Source organism: Mytilus californianus, unplaced genomic scaffold (assembly GCF_021869535.1).
Source record: "Mytilus californianus isolate M0D057914Y unplaced genomic scaffold, xbMytCali1.0.p SCAF_23, whole genome shotgun sequence".
Lineage (NCBI taxonomy): Eukaryota > Metazoa > Mollusca > Bivalvia > Mytilida > Mytilidae > Mytilus > Mytilus californianus.
In genome coordinates this window covers 1,723,037-1,739,766 of record NW_026262672.1, presented here as the reverse complement: position 1 = coordinate 1,739,766, position 16,730 = coordinate 1,723,037, and the positions used below count along the sequence as shown (strand labels likewise).

Here is a 16,730-nt window from a genome sequence, read left to right as displayed (position 1 = left end):
AACCACAAAAACCAGTCAATAAGAGTTTGACTCATACAAAAATCAATAGACACAACTTACCAACCCAAGAGTACTTGCTGTAACCAAAAGCAAGTTCTATGGCAAATTTCAACTAATAAATACATCGTGTATTTCTAGATTTAAATATTAACCAGATCACTTCAAAGGGATTTAGAATAAATACATCATTAGGGGTCTTGGAAAAGCATAACCTTTTGCAATGCCAAAATAAAGTATTGACATGATAATTTCTTCATGTTCTCAGATCTTTTAATTGTGGCTATAAATAAAGATTAAATTTTCTAAATTGGAATGTAGCATTTTTATTATTTCCAGTAGTGTGTTGTATTCTCAAGTGATTTGACATTGTCTTAATTTGAGTCTGAATCCTCTACAGTACTTCTTCTCTTCTTGTTTGCGTTTTTCTGTAAATTAAAAATATAAAATCAAATCATAAATTTTAAGACATTTTTAGTACATTTTAAATGTTTTTGATATCCCTAGCCCTTGTTTTACAATTGAGATAAAAACTTAGTTTGAAAATATTTATTCAAATAAATCAATACATAGTATATAATTCTGATACATGAAATAAATAGGATTCAGAAACAAGCAAATCTCTCCTAATGTACAAATAAATTTCTTATATGGTCATTATTATGTAAGTATGGCATGTTCTGAAATAGTCAGTTTGTACAAAAAAAAAAAATAGATATTAAAGTTTCATAAAAAAATACTGAATAATTGTGGTAAATAGTGTAGTGTGTTGTGTGCAGAATGAAATGCTTAGGTTTTATAAATGATCGAGCATTTGCATCAAGGATTGAATCGTTTGGTTTTTATTATATATTTCTGTACCGCAATATTTTAATCGATTTCCTACATAGTAATAAGGAGGGACTTTAATATTTTGAGTAAAATTTGTTTCTTAAAAATTGAAAGAGATTCACGTTTTCATGCATTTAAATGTAGTTTATTCCATAATTTGGTTCTCGCTGGGAAAAAATACTCCGATTATAAATAGGTCCGTGTATTATATTAAATAACATTATTGCGTTGTCTTGTATAAAGGTCATGTCTACTTCCCACTGAATCAGGCATAGCCTCTCTAAGATAATCTTGGTGTTTTGTAATTTAAAATTTTATGAATTATGCCATCCTTGATAATTACATGCTTAAATTAACTTAAAACTTCATGAAACTATTAAAAATGCATGCAAAGTTTTTTATAAGATCCAATTTAAAAAAAATTAAAATACCTTCAAAAAGTTTACGCCTCCTGGACAGTTTGGAGCATTCCTTAAAACTTCTGCTATTTCAAACTCATAATCCTTTACAGGAAAACGGTTTTTTGTTGCTCTTTTCAAGGCCCCTACAAATAAATTTAACGTAAAGATTATACATGTTTTAACTAAAACTAAAAATCCACAAAACAGGAACATGGAGAACTTTTTTTTTAGGAATAAATGCTGTATATAGAAGATATAATTTCAAATTTTCAAATATTATCCCTAGTTTCCTACAGGAATAATTGTTTGTTGTCAGATATTTACAAGGTATGACACCTTGAATGGAATAATTGCATTCAATGAATGACATCTTGAGCAGGTTTATAGTTAGATAATATTATTTAATAATGCAGTGAAGCCAGTGATCCCTCAAATTTGACTGCAATACTTAAATTAGCAAGACAACAGGCACGCTAATTTTAAAAATGAGCACAAGAGAAAAACTACAATTTGCGCATACAATCTGTTTATATATAATAGTTTACTATGTAAAATGGTTGTAGATATGTGGTGTATGTTAAACTGTAAAAATATGTCATTCAAATATAGAACACTGGTGGATATGTTATTCAAAAATGAACCATGCGATTTATTACAGATTCACAATAAATCTGAAATGAACTTACTCAAGATGACTTTACAGGTTCTCGTTCCTTTAAAGGGAGTCTTCCCTCTTTGACCGGTCAAACTATACTTTGACATTATTCCATTGGTCAATATGGACCTCATGACCAGTCTTGTTATGCTGGGCAGGTCTCCCCCATCCTTTAGCTTAGCTAATACCATAATCTGTAAAAAAAAAAAACCTTGTAGGTTTAAACTTTTATTAACCTCATAGCTATCAAAGATGTTCCTGCTGTTCAAATATTATTGCTGAAAAACTTTTTCATGTATTCTCTCCATGTAGTCTGTCAAGTCGAGGATGCACATTCCACTGCAACTTGTCAATGTTATCATAACTTAAACATTGTCTTCTCCTGGGAAAGACTATAATTGTAAAATTAAAACTGAATTTTTTGAAAAATGTACCCAAGTTTACTGTTAAGAGAAAAAGAGAAATCTCCTAAGCTAAAAAGCTTTCTTCTTTAAAGGAGAAAAAACTACTTAGATTCAAAACTAAAGTAAATCATAGCCTAATTATATCAAGGCGAAGGCAAACAATAAATATGTGTGTTAAGGGTTTTATCTGATAGAAAAATAGGGTATGTAGAAATATCTTTTTACTCTCTTAAATTTTTCTACTTTTGAGATTAATGCGAGCCACCTGCGATTTGTCAGGAGTCATTACACAAAGTGCCTGTAAAAACTTTTAAGTTATACATTCTGTGACAGATAAACTATAAACAATTGCTGTAAATTCTAAAAATTTTGTGATTTTATATCAATCTAATATAAAAACTTGCATTTTCAATTTTGACACTATTATTGTATGCAGCAATCTGAAATCAAATTAATCAAACTCAGGTTTTTGTCCATTTTCAATAAATAATAATATCATAACAAATGCTTGCAAAAAATTCTGAATTTAAAGTATTTGTTATTTTGGCAAAATAAAAGTACATGTACCAGTTTTTTTCCTGAACTCCTCATCAGATTCTAATTGTTCATTCAGTTGGTCCATCATTTCTTGATTTTTTATTTTCTCAGGAATAAAGTCCTCTACAGACTCTACAACCACCTCCTCTTGAACAATGAGAGTATTTAGAATTGTTGTAACGGCCTTCTTAATGTCAGTTACATCTTTCTGCACTGAAATAAAACTAGTGTTAATATTTTATCCCTGATATTTAAAGAAAATATGTATAAAACTATTGACAGTCACTCCCTTGTTGTTATTGCAAAATATGTCTTAAAAAATCTTTTTTATCGAGAGAAAACTATAATTTAAGCCTTCATTTGTGTTACTATAGTACTGCATTGAAAAAATGAACTGAAAATTATTGCACAATTATGATACTGCTGCTATTAGTATTATGTTAACAAAATTTGTCAGCGATGAATGTGAAAAAAAAAATCACACAAAAATGCATGCTCAAATAAACTAAAGCTAGATACCAATTACAGGATGCTTTTGATTTCTACTTTCTGAGAACAATGCTACTTAAATTTTATACATGGCCATTATATGTAAGTAATCGGTGATCAGAAGTTGATAATTGATGAATGTAAAAATGGACACAAGGTTGCTCACTTCAAGCTAGAAAACCTTTTTCAGGAAGCTTTGTTATTAAGTCTCTGTCAAGAGAAACAATTTTTTTTTATGGGATAGATGGAAGGACAGATAGACGAATGGACAGACATACATGACATATGAAGCTCTATACCTCTGTCCTTTGAAGCAGGGTGAAAAAATCCTTTGCAATATTTGTCGTTTCACTCACTAGAAATCCAATACATAGCAAAGCATATAATTTGGGATGAAGACATATAAATAATGTGTAATATAAAAAAAGTTACTTACTTTGCTTCATCACTGCAGAGTCTCCGTGTGACAAGCGACTTGAAGGTCGATCTATAACAGGTAAATCTTCATGGTTTTCCATGTCTGGTGTCCTTTCAATACTGGAAGTAGAGGGTCTTTTTCCTTCACCACTGGAGGTTGAGGGCATTTGTAATAGACCACTGGAGGAAGAGGACCCTTGTCCTTCACCACTTGAGGTAGAGGGCCTTTTTCCTTCACCACTGGAGGTAGACTGTATTTGTGTTTGACCACTGGAAGTAGAGGATCTTTGTCCTTCACCACTTGAAGTGGAGGGCAGTTGCCTTTCTAAATTGGAGTTTTGCTGATCTCCTTGAGCTGTCAACTGTTCTTTAATAGATGTCTTTGGTTCTCCACTTTTTTCTCCTGCAAATGAGAAAAAAAAATTGTCAAACTATATATATATACCTTTCTCCTAAAAGCACAAACACATGACCAACAGAACATCACTTTTTCATACATATGGGGAATGTATGTGTAGACCGAAATACATTGTTTTAGTGAATCCCATTTCTCTTTGTTAATGCAAAAAAATATAAACAAGAACATGTCCACAGGACACCATGCCCTGTTCACACTAAGTCCACCTCTCATTAGTAGATTATCATATAATAGTTTATATTATAGGCCAAAAAAAAATATATGTCTGTTTAAGGTTACATACTTTAAAAAAATACAGTAGGTAGGTCGGTATTTCCATTTTATTTTTTGTGACATGATTTTGATTCATGCCGTTTCGTCTTGTCGTAGTCCGAATTGATCATGGACCGAGTTTACCCGTATTTTTAATGATTGGATTATTTCCCTTGGAAAAAAATGGCGGCAAAGTGTTTATTTCATCACACGAGTTGCGAATTTCCTTAAAACAGCTGTCATATTCACGATTGTGAACATTAGGATGTATCAGGCAATTGATTTATATTATTTGCAACACTAACTTTGCTTTTGACACGAGTACAGTTTATTTTTCACTTTACGACGGAAATAAAATGACTTAGGGTCGGCGCTCAAAAGTAGGGACGGTCGGGTAACCGTAAACAGACATATATTTTTTTTTGGCCTTATGTATATATAAAGTGATCATTATTATGATTTTTTTCCCTCCTGAAATCTAGTAAAAACAGGTTGATGTATCCTTAAACAAATAAATCTAAAACCCTTTTAGAGTATTAGAAAATACTTTTTAACTAAAATTGTTGTTGGAATGAGTATCTTCTTCAGTGTACTCACCATTTTTGTAAAGTGGTGTCTTCGGAATCTTCTCCTGGCTGTTAATTTTCTCATCTGAAAACACACATAACATAAACAAGTCAAGTTTAATTTGAAGTCTTAAATACTGGTAATTATTCAAATTTGTTTAGAGATTTTCCTAACTTTAAAATTATTATTAAAATTTTCATACAAGTATTTAAATACTTGGGTCAGTTCAAAATTGCTCATTGAACTTACCTTTTTTCTGCACCAACTTTGGCTGTTTTTCTTGCACAAACATTTTGTCATCTGAAATTACAAAATAGAACTTATTAAACAAAATTTTTTCTCAGGTTTTCTAAAAAAGCATCTATTCGAAGTTTGCTATGACGTCTGATGACCTTTTAAGAACTTGTTTGGGTCGTCAGAGTGCAGTCTCTAACATTTATTCAGGTACTATCCCCTGTATCACAAACAAAAGCTTTATTCCCATTAACCCATTGTTTTCAGCAAAATGCACCAAGTCTAAGCCAAGCAAATACCTCAACTGAAGACTTAAAATATACACTATAATAATGATCTATTTCGATGCCTTGAAAAACATTGCCCAATCACCATTACAGTGTACACTAACATATAACTGACAATAATTAACCAGAGAAGATTGCATATATTTTCCTACCCTCACTTGATTCCTCTGCTTTGGCTGCATATCTATGTGGCCTTTTTCTGCTCCTTTTTTCAGAATCTTCATTGGATGACTCCAAATTAGATGTAACTTCAGCCTTTTTCATTGCTACCACTGAATCTGAATAATCTTTGTATTCTAAAAGTAACAAAATAAGAAAGCATCATACTTTCTCCTTTAAAATACTAACTAATAGTCAAATAGAAAATGCTTTCACAAATGAAACAAGCTCTATGTCCTTAAATAAAAATTTGAAAATATGTTTGATATAATAAAAATATACAGGATTCATTTAATAATGGTGCAAAACTGTGGTATATGACATTCAGCATGTTCAGTGTAGAATGTGATACTGATATACTTAAAAACTATGAAAAAAGATTATGGTTTTAAAAATTTCTGTTATAATTAAATTTTTTAAATAATGGAGTTTTAATTCTTGTAAAGATACATACACTTTTTGCAAATTATTGTAAAATTTTGTTGGGAGTTTCACTAGACATCTTATGATTTTAGAGATATTTTTTAATGTAAAAGCTATCCCTATAAGCAAAACATTTATACTGAGGATTCTACTTGTTTTCCTGGTTGTAAAAATATTGCATTTACCTGATTTACCAACTATCCGACAATCAAAAAGGTCCCATACTTTCTTGTCTGGAATTTCTTCCCTTATGATTTTTCTCTTCTGATTTTTTAGCGGCCAGTAGCATCTCTCCTAAAAAAAGTGGTTCATTTATCATTACTAGAAGAATAATTATATTTTATTATGTTCTTTTTATTTCATAAAGACATTTTAAAAACAAGAAATTAAAACATTAACTACTGATGCATCAAATAACCACTTTATTTTATTTTTTGGGCACAACAATTGGAGTTACAAATGTATAAAACTAAACTTTTGGTTTATAACAATCTGCATAACATTAACCAGTATACATGTACCCCTTCATTGGAGAGGCGTCAAATTTGTTTAAAAGCAATATTTAAGTTCTCACCTGATCATTTTCTTTGACAACCCATGAACTTGGCACACTTTCAACCTCACTTTCATCATCAAAAATCACCACAACATGAGGCATCTTGAGATTAAACTGTAACAATTTAAAATCAAATCATTTAAACACTGTACAAGATATGGAGTCATTCTTTATATGCACTGTAACTTGTACAAGCACTTCACAATGCAATATTGAAAACAGAATTTACTTGCTCATCTGATTTATTACAGTTGGGGATTCAGACCCCCCTCCCTCCCTAGTCTCACTCCGTCATGTTTTTCCAATTTAGGTAAAAGCTATCCAAGACTATTAGATCTATTAACGCTGTTATCTTTACATGACATTACTTGTGTACTTACATGTAGTGCTAATGGTAGCAGAATCGGATTTACAGGGGGGATGCAGCGCCCCGGTTAATGCATAGACTTTTTACATGTCCCACTCCAAACGTTGCCTAGCTTGGGGCTTTGGGCCCCCCTTTTTCAATATCATGGATCCGCATCTGGGTTGTCTTGAAATAAATGGTGAATTTTATTGTATGGAGGTAAGGGGTCTGAAGGCAACTCTATCAACATTTGATTGGTGACGATTTTTAAAGATAGCCTGATCAATTATAGGAAATAATCAATTAAAATTATATGCATTGCAGGTTAAAATAATATTCACTAACACTCCCCCCAAAAATATATTCATTTCCAGAACAGACCCAATTGGAAAAGTAGTTGACATTATGTATTGTTACAGAAATTATAAGTCATGTAAGTAACAATAAATTATCATCCTATCCATTACACCTAAAATAAAAACATGAAAAATATTGAGATTTGATAAATTTTAATCATGTTTATAAGTTATCTATTTTGAAATCAACATCTTGATACTTCATTATGCAAATTTAGCTACATGACCTATAACTGATTACACTTAAGATGAGACTACTTTCATCTTATTAGACATTTTCTGTTAAGCTTTAACTTTAAGATTCCAAATGTTAATCAAACACATGTTTTTTTTTTATTTCAAAGATCTGCAAATATAAATATTAAATGATGATTTTTGAAAATGTATACGAAATGTAAGCAAGGGACCATCATGCTTAATGAGAAGCATGGTAAGAAAGTGAAGGGACTTGCTTTCATTTCATATAAATATTAAAAAAAACAGCATTCAATAAAAATTTGAAGAAAATGTCAAGTAATTTGCAATACACATAATGCAAATTTTATGTTAGTATCATTGATGCAAATTAACTGTGTGTGTGCAAGAACTAGTGTTAAAACATGTACTTTAACATGTCAAATGACATAAATACCTTGAATGTCATGCAGGAGTGGTAGGAACACAACTTTTCTTCCTAATTTTACTACCATGCACCTCGTCTTTAGTTGATCTCTTCGAATGACTTTTAATTCATAATTTAAATGTTGAAATTTAGTGAATCTTAAAATTCGGGAGTCATATGGTTGAGGATAAAATGACTCCTTGGTATGGTACACTCTACACATATACTTATCATTCAAGCATACTGACTGGATCTCACAGAATTTATAATTATTATTTTCACTTATTTGAAAAGCATTGTTTGGTTCAGAACAGTAAATCCTATTTTGATCAGCGACAGAATAACTAGACTGAATAAGTAATTCCTCCTGAACTCTTTCGACTAACTGAACTGCAGGCTGATTACCACATCTTACTTTTCTTTTTAAGCGTTGCATATAATTTTCAAATTTCCAGGCTGCACAATTTTCAAGAGAACCAAACTGACAAGCATCATCTTTCAAATGAACTAACATGTGTACATTATATACAAGGAACTCTCTGCCATATAATTCCCTTCCTCTCTCTACAAACCATTCCAGTAAATCCTGGGCATAATCACTGTGCTCAGCTGTTAATTTTTCACTGACTAAAATTGATACGGCTATACTCAGGGCCAAAAATTGTCGATAATAGATAGGTTCAAGTACATCTTTCAGAACAAATGCTCCTGTGTACAATAAGAACTGTCGAAATTCAGTTGCCTTCCAGCGATCAATTTCAATTAAAGATCTTGGTTTCCGAACAAATTCTTTAGGTATAAATTTTCGCATTTCAAGTTTTCAGAAATTTGACCAACCAATACGGCTGAAAGTCTAAAATCTGCTCTGGGTCCTCTCATCCATAATAAGATAAGTCGCTTAACCACCCCTAGACAGACCTGGTGCATATAGTCAATCGGAAAATGCTTAATCATATCTACAGGCAATTGAGTTATTGGTGAAAGACCTTTGTGGTGTTCTTCCTGAGACTGACTTTTAAAGGATTCATCCTTTCGTAATGTCAAATTAGACACATCTTGGTAGGTCATACGGCCAACATATACACCTCTCTGCATACATTTGTCACATCCATAATACCCACAATAAAGTTTTGTGTTCTTTACAAGTGCTTTGGCTGGGGCATCACAAATAATACACGATATGGATATTTGAAAGTGTTTTCCATCAAAAACAATGCCACTTGTAAATAATTCACCTAAATCAGTCACTACATCATTCAAAAAATCCAAATTTGATGGTTTATGTGTTCCTACTGAAAAAGAAATTGGGAAAACCTGAGAGCATTTAATGTTGCTGATAGAGCAAAGAACTGGCCAGACACTAGTATTACTACTTTTAAACAAAGGAAGCCCATCAATGTTTAAGGACAAAACAAGACATTGAATGCCTTCAAGCTTTTCTTTAGAAACAGATTGCAAACTGTGTTCTAGCATGTATTTTAGTCCAAAATGATAGTAATGCATGTCAGACACTGTATTCATTACCACTGTTCGAGGCGTTTTTAGTAATGTCCTTGCACATGTTGGTAACACATCTTCAAAACCTTTGCCTCTTAATATTTTTAAAAGGTCATCAAGAGCATTCTGTTTTATTTCAAATTTATTGGCCCAAATTTTTAACTCTTCACCAATGGAAAATAGGTCATCCTCATCAGTTTCAGACTCACTTGTCACAGGTTGCATCATTTCCAACCTATCTAAAACATCCCATTCAGTTCCGTTAATGTCACTACTATCAATTACACTATTACTTTCTGATACCTCTGCAGTGCTACAGGGGACTGCATGTGTTCCATCCATACAAGATAACAGATGGTTTTCCTCAAGAGAAGTGTTGTCTGTTGTATTCAATAATTTGACAGCCTCTGTATAAGAAAATCTGTATCAGATTCAGATGAACATGTATCAATATGGTCTATTGAATTCTGTTTCAAATTGGTACATGTATCGTCTGGCAGTTTTCTCTTGTACGATATCCACTTTTTATTGTATTCCTTGCGCCTTGATCTTAAGTTTGTTGTACTTCTTATTCTGGCCTTAGAATCCATGACTTATTCCACTTTAATCTACAAAAATAGAAGAAGAAAAAAAAAAAACATGCAACTTTACATTTTTATTGATGCACAATATTTTCAATTTGAAATGTACAGCCTGTTTTATCCTAAAATTTATTGAAATGTCTCGCCTGCTTTACTAACCATGATTGATTTTATGTTGATAGTCTTAAAGATGAAGTTTTACTACAAGTATCACATAAACTTAAAATTATCAATAATCCATGAAAATGAGGTCAAGTCCAGATAAACCGAGCCATACAGACATGTTCACCCTACAATCATGCTATACACCAAATATAGTTGACTTATTGCTTATAGTATTAGAAAAACAGACCAAAATACAAAAACTTAACATTGACCAATGAACCGTGAAAATGAGGTCAAGGTCAGAGGAAACCTGTCAGACTGATATGTACCCCTTACAATCATTCCATACACCACATATAGTTGACCTACTGCTAATAGTATCTGAGAAACGGACCTAATCACATAACTTTAACCTTGATCACTGATCCATGAAATGAAGTCGAGGTCAGGTGAACCCTGTCTGACGGACATGTAAACGTTGCAAGGAACCCATATACCAAATATAGTTATCCTATTACTCATAATAAGTGAGAAATTCACATGACAAAAAAACTATATTTTTTCAAGCAGTCGCTGAACCATGAAAATGAGGTCAAGGACAATGGACATATGACAGACGGAAATTTCATAACATAAGGTATCTGCATACAAGGTATGAAGCATCCAGGTCTTCTACTTTCTGAAATATAAAGCTTCATACAAATAGTTTATGCCGTCGTCGCCGGATAGTAATACCTATGTCTCACTCTGTGACTTTCGTCGCAGGCAAGACAAAAACCCTTATTTATCTGCACAAGTGCAAATTTTTCTTCTGGTGATTTTTTTCTTAAATTATATTTTGCCAAAATGGGAAAACTTAATTGAAACTATGTACATGTAATTGAGTAAAATCTGAACACAGTATACTATATCAAATACCAATGGTTTCAAAGGTCTAAGTCTCTCATCAAGTGAGATTTGAAATCTGAAAATTGTCATTAACAAAACTAAGACACGTACACCAAACATGCCAATGCTAATTGCTAAATAGAGTGCACACGCTAAAATTTCTGGCATGCTTTTACTGATCATGATTAAATTTACGTCAAAGACTAGTCTCTGCGCCTTTGTCCAGACAGGGCATGAAATTTTTTTGAAAATTCAATGCTATTTTACATTCTGTCATGCATGGTCCAGTTATCCCAACATCTTTCTGGAACTTTACACTTATTCATGCTAGCATGCAAAATAACAGTTCTTGGATGTCAAACAAACAGCTTTTAAATTTATTTGTACAATGGCACCATTGAACATAACAGGTGGAAAAAGGCTACATTTTTGTAGCAACATGTATTGCAAAGCTTAAGATTAGTTAAAATACATCAATGATCATGCTTGTCAAGTGTTGTTAACATTTAATCTTACATGTATATTTTTACAGACCGCACATTGCATTCAGAGTATACGGCCATACATGTGTATATATATGGCCTAAAAAATATGTCTTCAACCCTAACTTTAAGTGCCTTCCCTACAGATTTTTTGTCATTTTTTAATAAGCATTGTAATGTTTTCCTTGTAGAAATAAGTTAAAACAATTTTTGAAAAATAAAATAATTCGCCTTCCATGTGCATGTACATATTCGGACATTATGCTGTTACACCACTGTCCGAGGTTAGGGGAGGGTTGAGCGCTCACAAACATGTTAAACCCCCGCCTCATTCTTTATGAGCCTGTCCCAATTCAGGAGTCTGTAGTTCAGTGGTTGTCGTTGGTTCATGTCTGTCATATTTGTTTTAGTATATTAAAATTTTATAAATTATGCCGTTGGTTTCCCGTTTGAATTATTTCACATTATTCACGTAAGGGCCTTTTATAGCCGACTATACGGTATGATTTTTTTCTCATTGTTGAATGCCGTACGGTTGCCTATAATTGCTTCCATCCACTTCATTTGAACTCTAGTGGATAGTTGTCTCATTGGCAATCGTACCACATCTCCTTATTTTTACATAAACCTACTCACCCATATATTTTTCAGCATGTTAGCAGAACAGTTTTTTTTAGTTTACTATTTCCTGAATGATAAAAATTATGAGCCCCAACCATAACGTTTAAATGATGATAATTTCCTTACCATTAAATTTTGACAAACATATCAATTCTTATATTTTAGTTTAGAAAATACACCTTCCCCAACCTGTCTTTTCTCAAAAGATACAATATTTGACAATTAGTCACTAACAAACAGAAAATCAGTAAAGACAATTAATTAAGCAAGTGTGGAAAGATAAGACACGGAATGTCTATTTGGGATATAAACATTAGGGAAAGAGAAATCTAGTCTACTGGTCTTGAATTACTGTTGTACCATATCAACGGTTTCCAAAAGATAGGTTTAGCACCTACGATTCAATAAAATATTTGCAACGAAAAGTGCCATAGGCAAAAAAAAAATGTGGTTCTTGTTACGTCCTGAAAAAAAATAGGGTCTAGAATGCCAAATCATACAAAGTATAAACATAGAGTTTGTGCTATATAAGTGATTAAATGTTATATTTCACCAGAAAATGTATTATATGTCTCTGATTTCACATACACATATCCGAATTTATACCTGCTGCATTTGCAAAGTGCTGTGTCAAAAATAATTGGTTTAATATAAATCCGAATTTCTATTTCATCATGACGATTCTATATTTTAAATAAGATCTTTATTTATTCCTTAAACAAACTTAATTTTTCATTAATTGAAATTGTTATTTATTATATTTGTGTATTATAATCTCATTGCATTTTACCGAAAGTCATAATTTAATTAAATTAAGGTTCATCAATACAATTTAACAAAAATAATTGTGTTTACACCATGAAATTTCTCCTAGTCCTGACAAACCTGTGTAATTTAAAAAGTTTTAAAGCCTGGCAGCACCTAGCTAGATAAATAAATGTTACATCCATTTTATGTTTTAAAAAATTAATAAACAGCTGCGCCACGAGCGCATGATACGCCTGTCGTCTTGTGTGTGAGGTTTTAAGCAATAATCATAAATCGTTCTTGAGATACGGCGCGACATGTGAAACCCCCCTTTTTTTACAAAAAACTCAATAACTCTAAAATAAAATTTTGAATCATCAGCAAGAAGTATACAGATCTTTAGATTAATATAACTAAGAAGTGTGTAAAGTTTTAAGCAATAATCATAAATCGTTTTTGAGATACGGCGCGACATGTGAAACCCCCCCCCCCGTTTTAGTTACACAGTCCCGTAACTCAAAAAGTGTTAATCTTATTTTCACCAAAAAGTATACAGATCGACCATCATAAGAAACAACAATGTTAAGTTTCATGAAATTTGGATAAGTCGTTCTCAAGTTACGGTGCTTCATGTGGACCACGGACAGACAGATGGACGCCGTACATTTGTATACCATAATACGTCCCATTAAAATTTTGACGGGCGTATAAAAACCTTTATGGATTTTGATGAACATTTTCTTTCCTTGCCACAGAAAATGGTGAAATAAACAAACACCTGAGTTTTCTTTGATACAGTCCACTCCTTTACACTATTTAAATCACCTTTGTTGTGTAGATTTCTATTGTCCATTTCAATCAATATGATACAATACAATCATACCTAGGGGGACCATCTCAAAGATTTCACCAGACTTTGTTTATTTTTACACCACCAGCGGCAAGGAAAGAAAATGTTTAGCAAAATCCACAAAAGTTTTTATTTTTTTAAAAAACAAAATGAATACAACTTGTATATATATCTAGGTGCTGCTAGGCTTTAAGACTTTTAAAATTACAGTTTTGTCCGCACTCAAAAGAAAATTTCATGGTGTAAACACAGTCATTTTGTCAAAGTGTATTGATGAACCTTAACAATCAGTAATGTAAATTTAACTATTCAAATTTTCAACAATAGACAGATGCATGTCTAGGTAAAATGTCAAGCTCTATATTGTACCAAGTCTAAAAGTTGTGATCTTGAATTGTCTATATAGACGGTCCGACCGGACCAATTGTCTTCATAGACGGTCTGCTTTGTCTTTTTCATATATAGTATAATACTCATTTAATCATTAAACATGTTTAGATTGTCAAAACTCTCCTTTAATACACCATATGAGTTGGCATTATAGACAGCCCGAACTGTCTTGCACCCTCTGGTTTTACCAGGCTGGGGATCATACACACGACCTCCCGCACTTGATGTGAGCATGCTACTGTCAGTACTGCTAGACCATAGAGGCAGTCCCATTTTAAAATAGTTGAATTTGCTTTTAAAAAGTCCTAGGGCAACTATTGCAATGGACAACCACTTTTAATTTACAGTAGTATTTTGGTTGTAAATTTAGATGATGAAGCACTATGACAACTTTCCTAGCATGATCTCGTGGTAATTACCTTGGGCCATGTTGGATGTTGTTATATTTATATTATAAATTATTTTTTCGTTACCGTAGGAAGTTGTATACTGTTAAACCAAAAGGATGTTGATAAATTATTGAAATGTGAATCCAGGACAAGAATATTACCAATTTTGAAACATCACTATCGAAAAAAACACTGTTCCATAAACAATTACTATTTCTAAGTTTTCTTACCAATTATGAAACACAAAAAAACGTGGCTTCTCTGCAGTTGAACAAAGCGCGTAAAAGACACTTCCGCTATACCGCTGCGCCCTCTATCGACCTTGTAAATATAGCAAGTAGACAAGTTTGAGCTTTCTAAAAAGCTGTGGACTGCTTCGCTCTATCCTAATTTAAGGTAATGCTAGAACACACCCGCGAAATCGTGGGCATTTAGAGCGTGGTTGAAAGTATGTAAACTGTTGTAGGATGATTTTTTGTGAAAAATTTTATGACTGGAGAATTTCAGGAAAGGTATCAAAAGTCATAGGTACTTGGGGTACTTTCAAAATCCGTAATTTTTTTGTTTTCTATTAATTTCAATTATTTTCGCGTTTTTACGTATACTTTGAACAGACATATACCGTATTATATATGACCGCCGTTGATAGTAAACTTGGAATTGATAGTAAGGGAGCTGCCATTTGATTATTAGGGGAGGAGGCTAGGATGAAATTTGAAAAAAATAGGCAGGACAGGAGTTTTGAGTTAAAAAAAAAGAGGCAGGATGAGACACTTGCAAAAAAACAAGTCAAGATGACAATTTAGGTAAAAAAAGTCAGGCTAAACTTTAAAAAAAAGGCAGGAACGAATAGAGTGAAAAATAAAAAGGCAGGACAGAGATTACAACTAAAAAAAAATGCAGGACAAAATTTTTCATCCTAGCCCCCCATAAAAATCAAATGGTAGCTTCCTAAATAGCAAATACACTTTATTTATAGTATATATATATGTATGTTCATAGTATACAGAAAAAGCAAAAATTATTGTCCTGTACCCAAGTACCTATGAAAAAGTTTAATTTCAAACAGTCCTAAACGGAAGTCTTATCTATGGCTTAAAAGCCCGTCCGATGACGGAAACAATATCCGGACTCCTTTATTTTCGTTTTCCTCCCAAAATAACCCAAACGGAATAATCATAAGCGAGGATGACAAATGCGACTATACATGGTTCCTATAGGACACAAATTAAGGCATGAATTGATGATTAATTAATTGTGGAAGCGACACACAAAATGAGGTCTTCTCATTTAATAGTATAGATGTTTTAAAAAGATTTGCTTTTTTCTAAATTTATAAACAGTATATTTTGCCTATCTTGCTAATCCATCAAATTTTAATCGCATCACGACATATTATTATTATATATTATTTATGAAAATATGAACAATATATTTTCTTGATATTATTTTAAAATGTGTTGTTAAGAACTTGAAAATAATGGTCATTGAACATTAGCAGCTTACATTCTTTAAACATTAAGTGAATGATATTAAGGTACAATATCTCCTAGATATTTATCTTTTACATCAAACTTATGCTGTACTAAGATATTTAATAAAAATCTTTTATAAACATTTCTTTTATGCATCTTACAAATATTTTACATCAATCTTATAAAAAAAATGTTTTTAAAATATTATTTAAACAATATTATCTGGATATATACCTCTAATCCAAAAATGTCTTTTAGAACTTGTTTAAAATATTCAGTAACTATTAGCGGTTTATATTATTTAAACGTGAAGTGAAAACATTTAGGGACAATATCTCCTAGATATTTTGTTTTCACATCAAACATATGCTTTACACAGATATTAAATGAAAATGTTTTATGAATATTTCTGTTAAACATCTTACAAATATTTTACATGAATGTTATATAAAAATGATTATGAAATATTGTTTCAATAATATTTTCTGGATGTAACTAACAAATGTCTCGTTTGAAATGTTTATTAAATATTAGCGGCTTATATTATTTAAACGTGAAGTGGATAATATTAAGGTACAATATCTCCTAGATATTTTGTTTTCACATCAAACATATGCTTTACACAGATATTAAATGAAAATGTTTTGTGCACATTTCTTCTATACATCTTACAAATATTTTACATTAATCTTAAATTAAAATGTTTAGAAGATATTTTTTGGATATTACAAAGAAATGTTTTTTCAAACATATAACTGTTATAATCTAAAATGTT

The 16,730-nt window shown here is 31.8% G+C and overlaps 1 protein-coding gene and 1 long non-coding RNA gene across 2 annotated transcripts; both read right to left on the bottom strand.

Annotated features, from left to right (window-relative positions):
• Nucleotides 1-309: 309 nt before the first annotated feature.
• Nucleotides 310-2,076, bottom strand: LOC127732320 (uncharacterized). The gene is made up of 3 exons (XR_007996180.1): nucleotides 1,916-2,076; nucleotides 1,260-1,372; nucleotides 310-425 (listed from the first exon to the last, which is right to left on the bottom strand). It is a non-coding gene; the product is annotated as an uncharacterized LOC127732320 (long non-coding RNA).
• Nucleotides 2,077-2,598: 522 nt separating this feature from the next.
• Nucleotides 2,599-9,769, bottom strand: LOC127732255 (uncharacterized). The gene is made up of 9 exons (XM_052241335.1): nucleotides 9,455-9,769; nucleotides 6,646-6,741; nucleotides 6,257-6,365; nucleotides 5,642-5,785; nucleotides 5,218-5,268; nucleotides 4,999-5,052; nucleotides 3,751-4,134; nucleotides 2,856-3,038; nucleotides 2,599-2,612 (listed from the first exon to the last, which is right to left on the bottom strand). Exons 1-9 carry the CDS (start codon nucleotides 9,767-9,769, stop codon nucleotides 2,599-2,601), a joined length of 1,350 nt encoding a protein of 449 aa, XP_052097295.1.
• Between the last annotated feature and the right edge of the window lie 6,961 nt (nucleotides 9,770-16,730).

Excerpts from the sequence above, each read along its gene's own strand:
- LOC127732255 (XM_052241335.1), bottom strand. The coding sequence starts at position 9,769 with ATGGATGGAACACATGCAGTCCCCTGTAGCACTGCAGAGGTATCAGAA. Across the intron at positions 6,742-9,454 it reads TAAAAACGCCTCGAACAGTG|TTTAATCTCAAGATGCCTCA; the intron begins GTAATGAATACA and ends AAATTGTTACAG. Across the intron at positions 4,135-4,998 it reads GACACCACTTTACAAAAATG|GAGAAAAAAGTGGAGAACCA; the intron begins GTGAGTACACTG and ends TCTCATTTGCAG.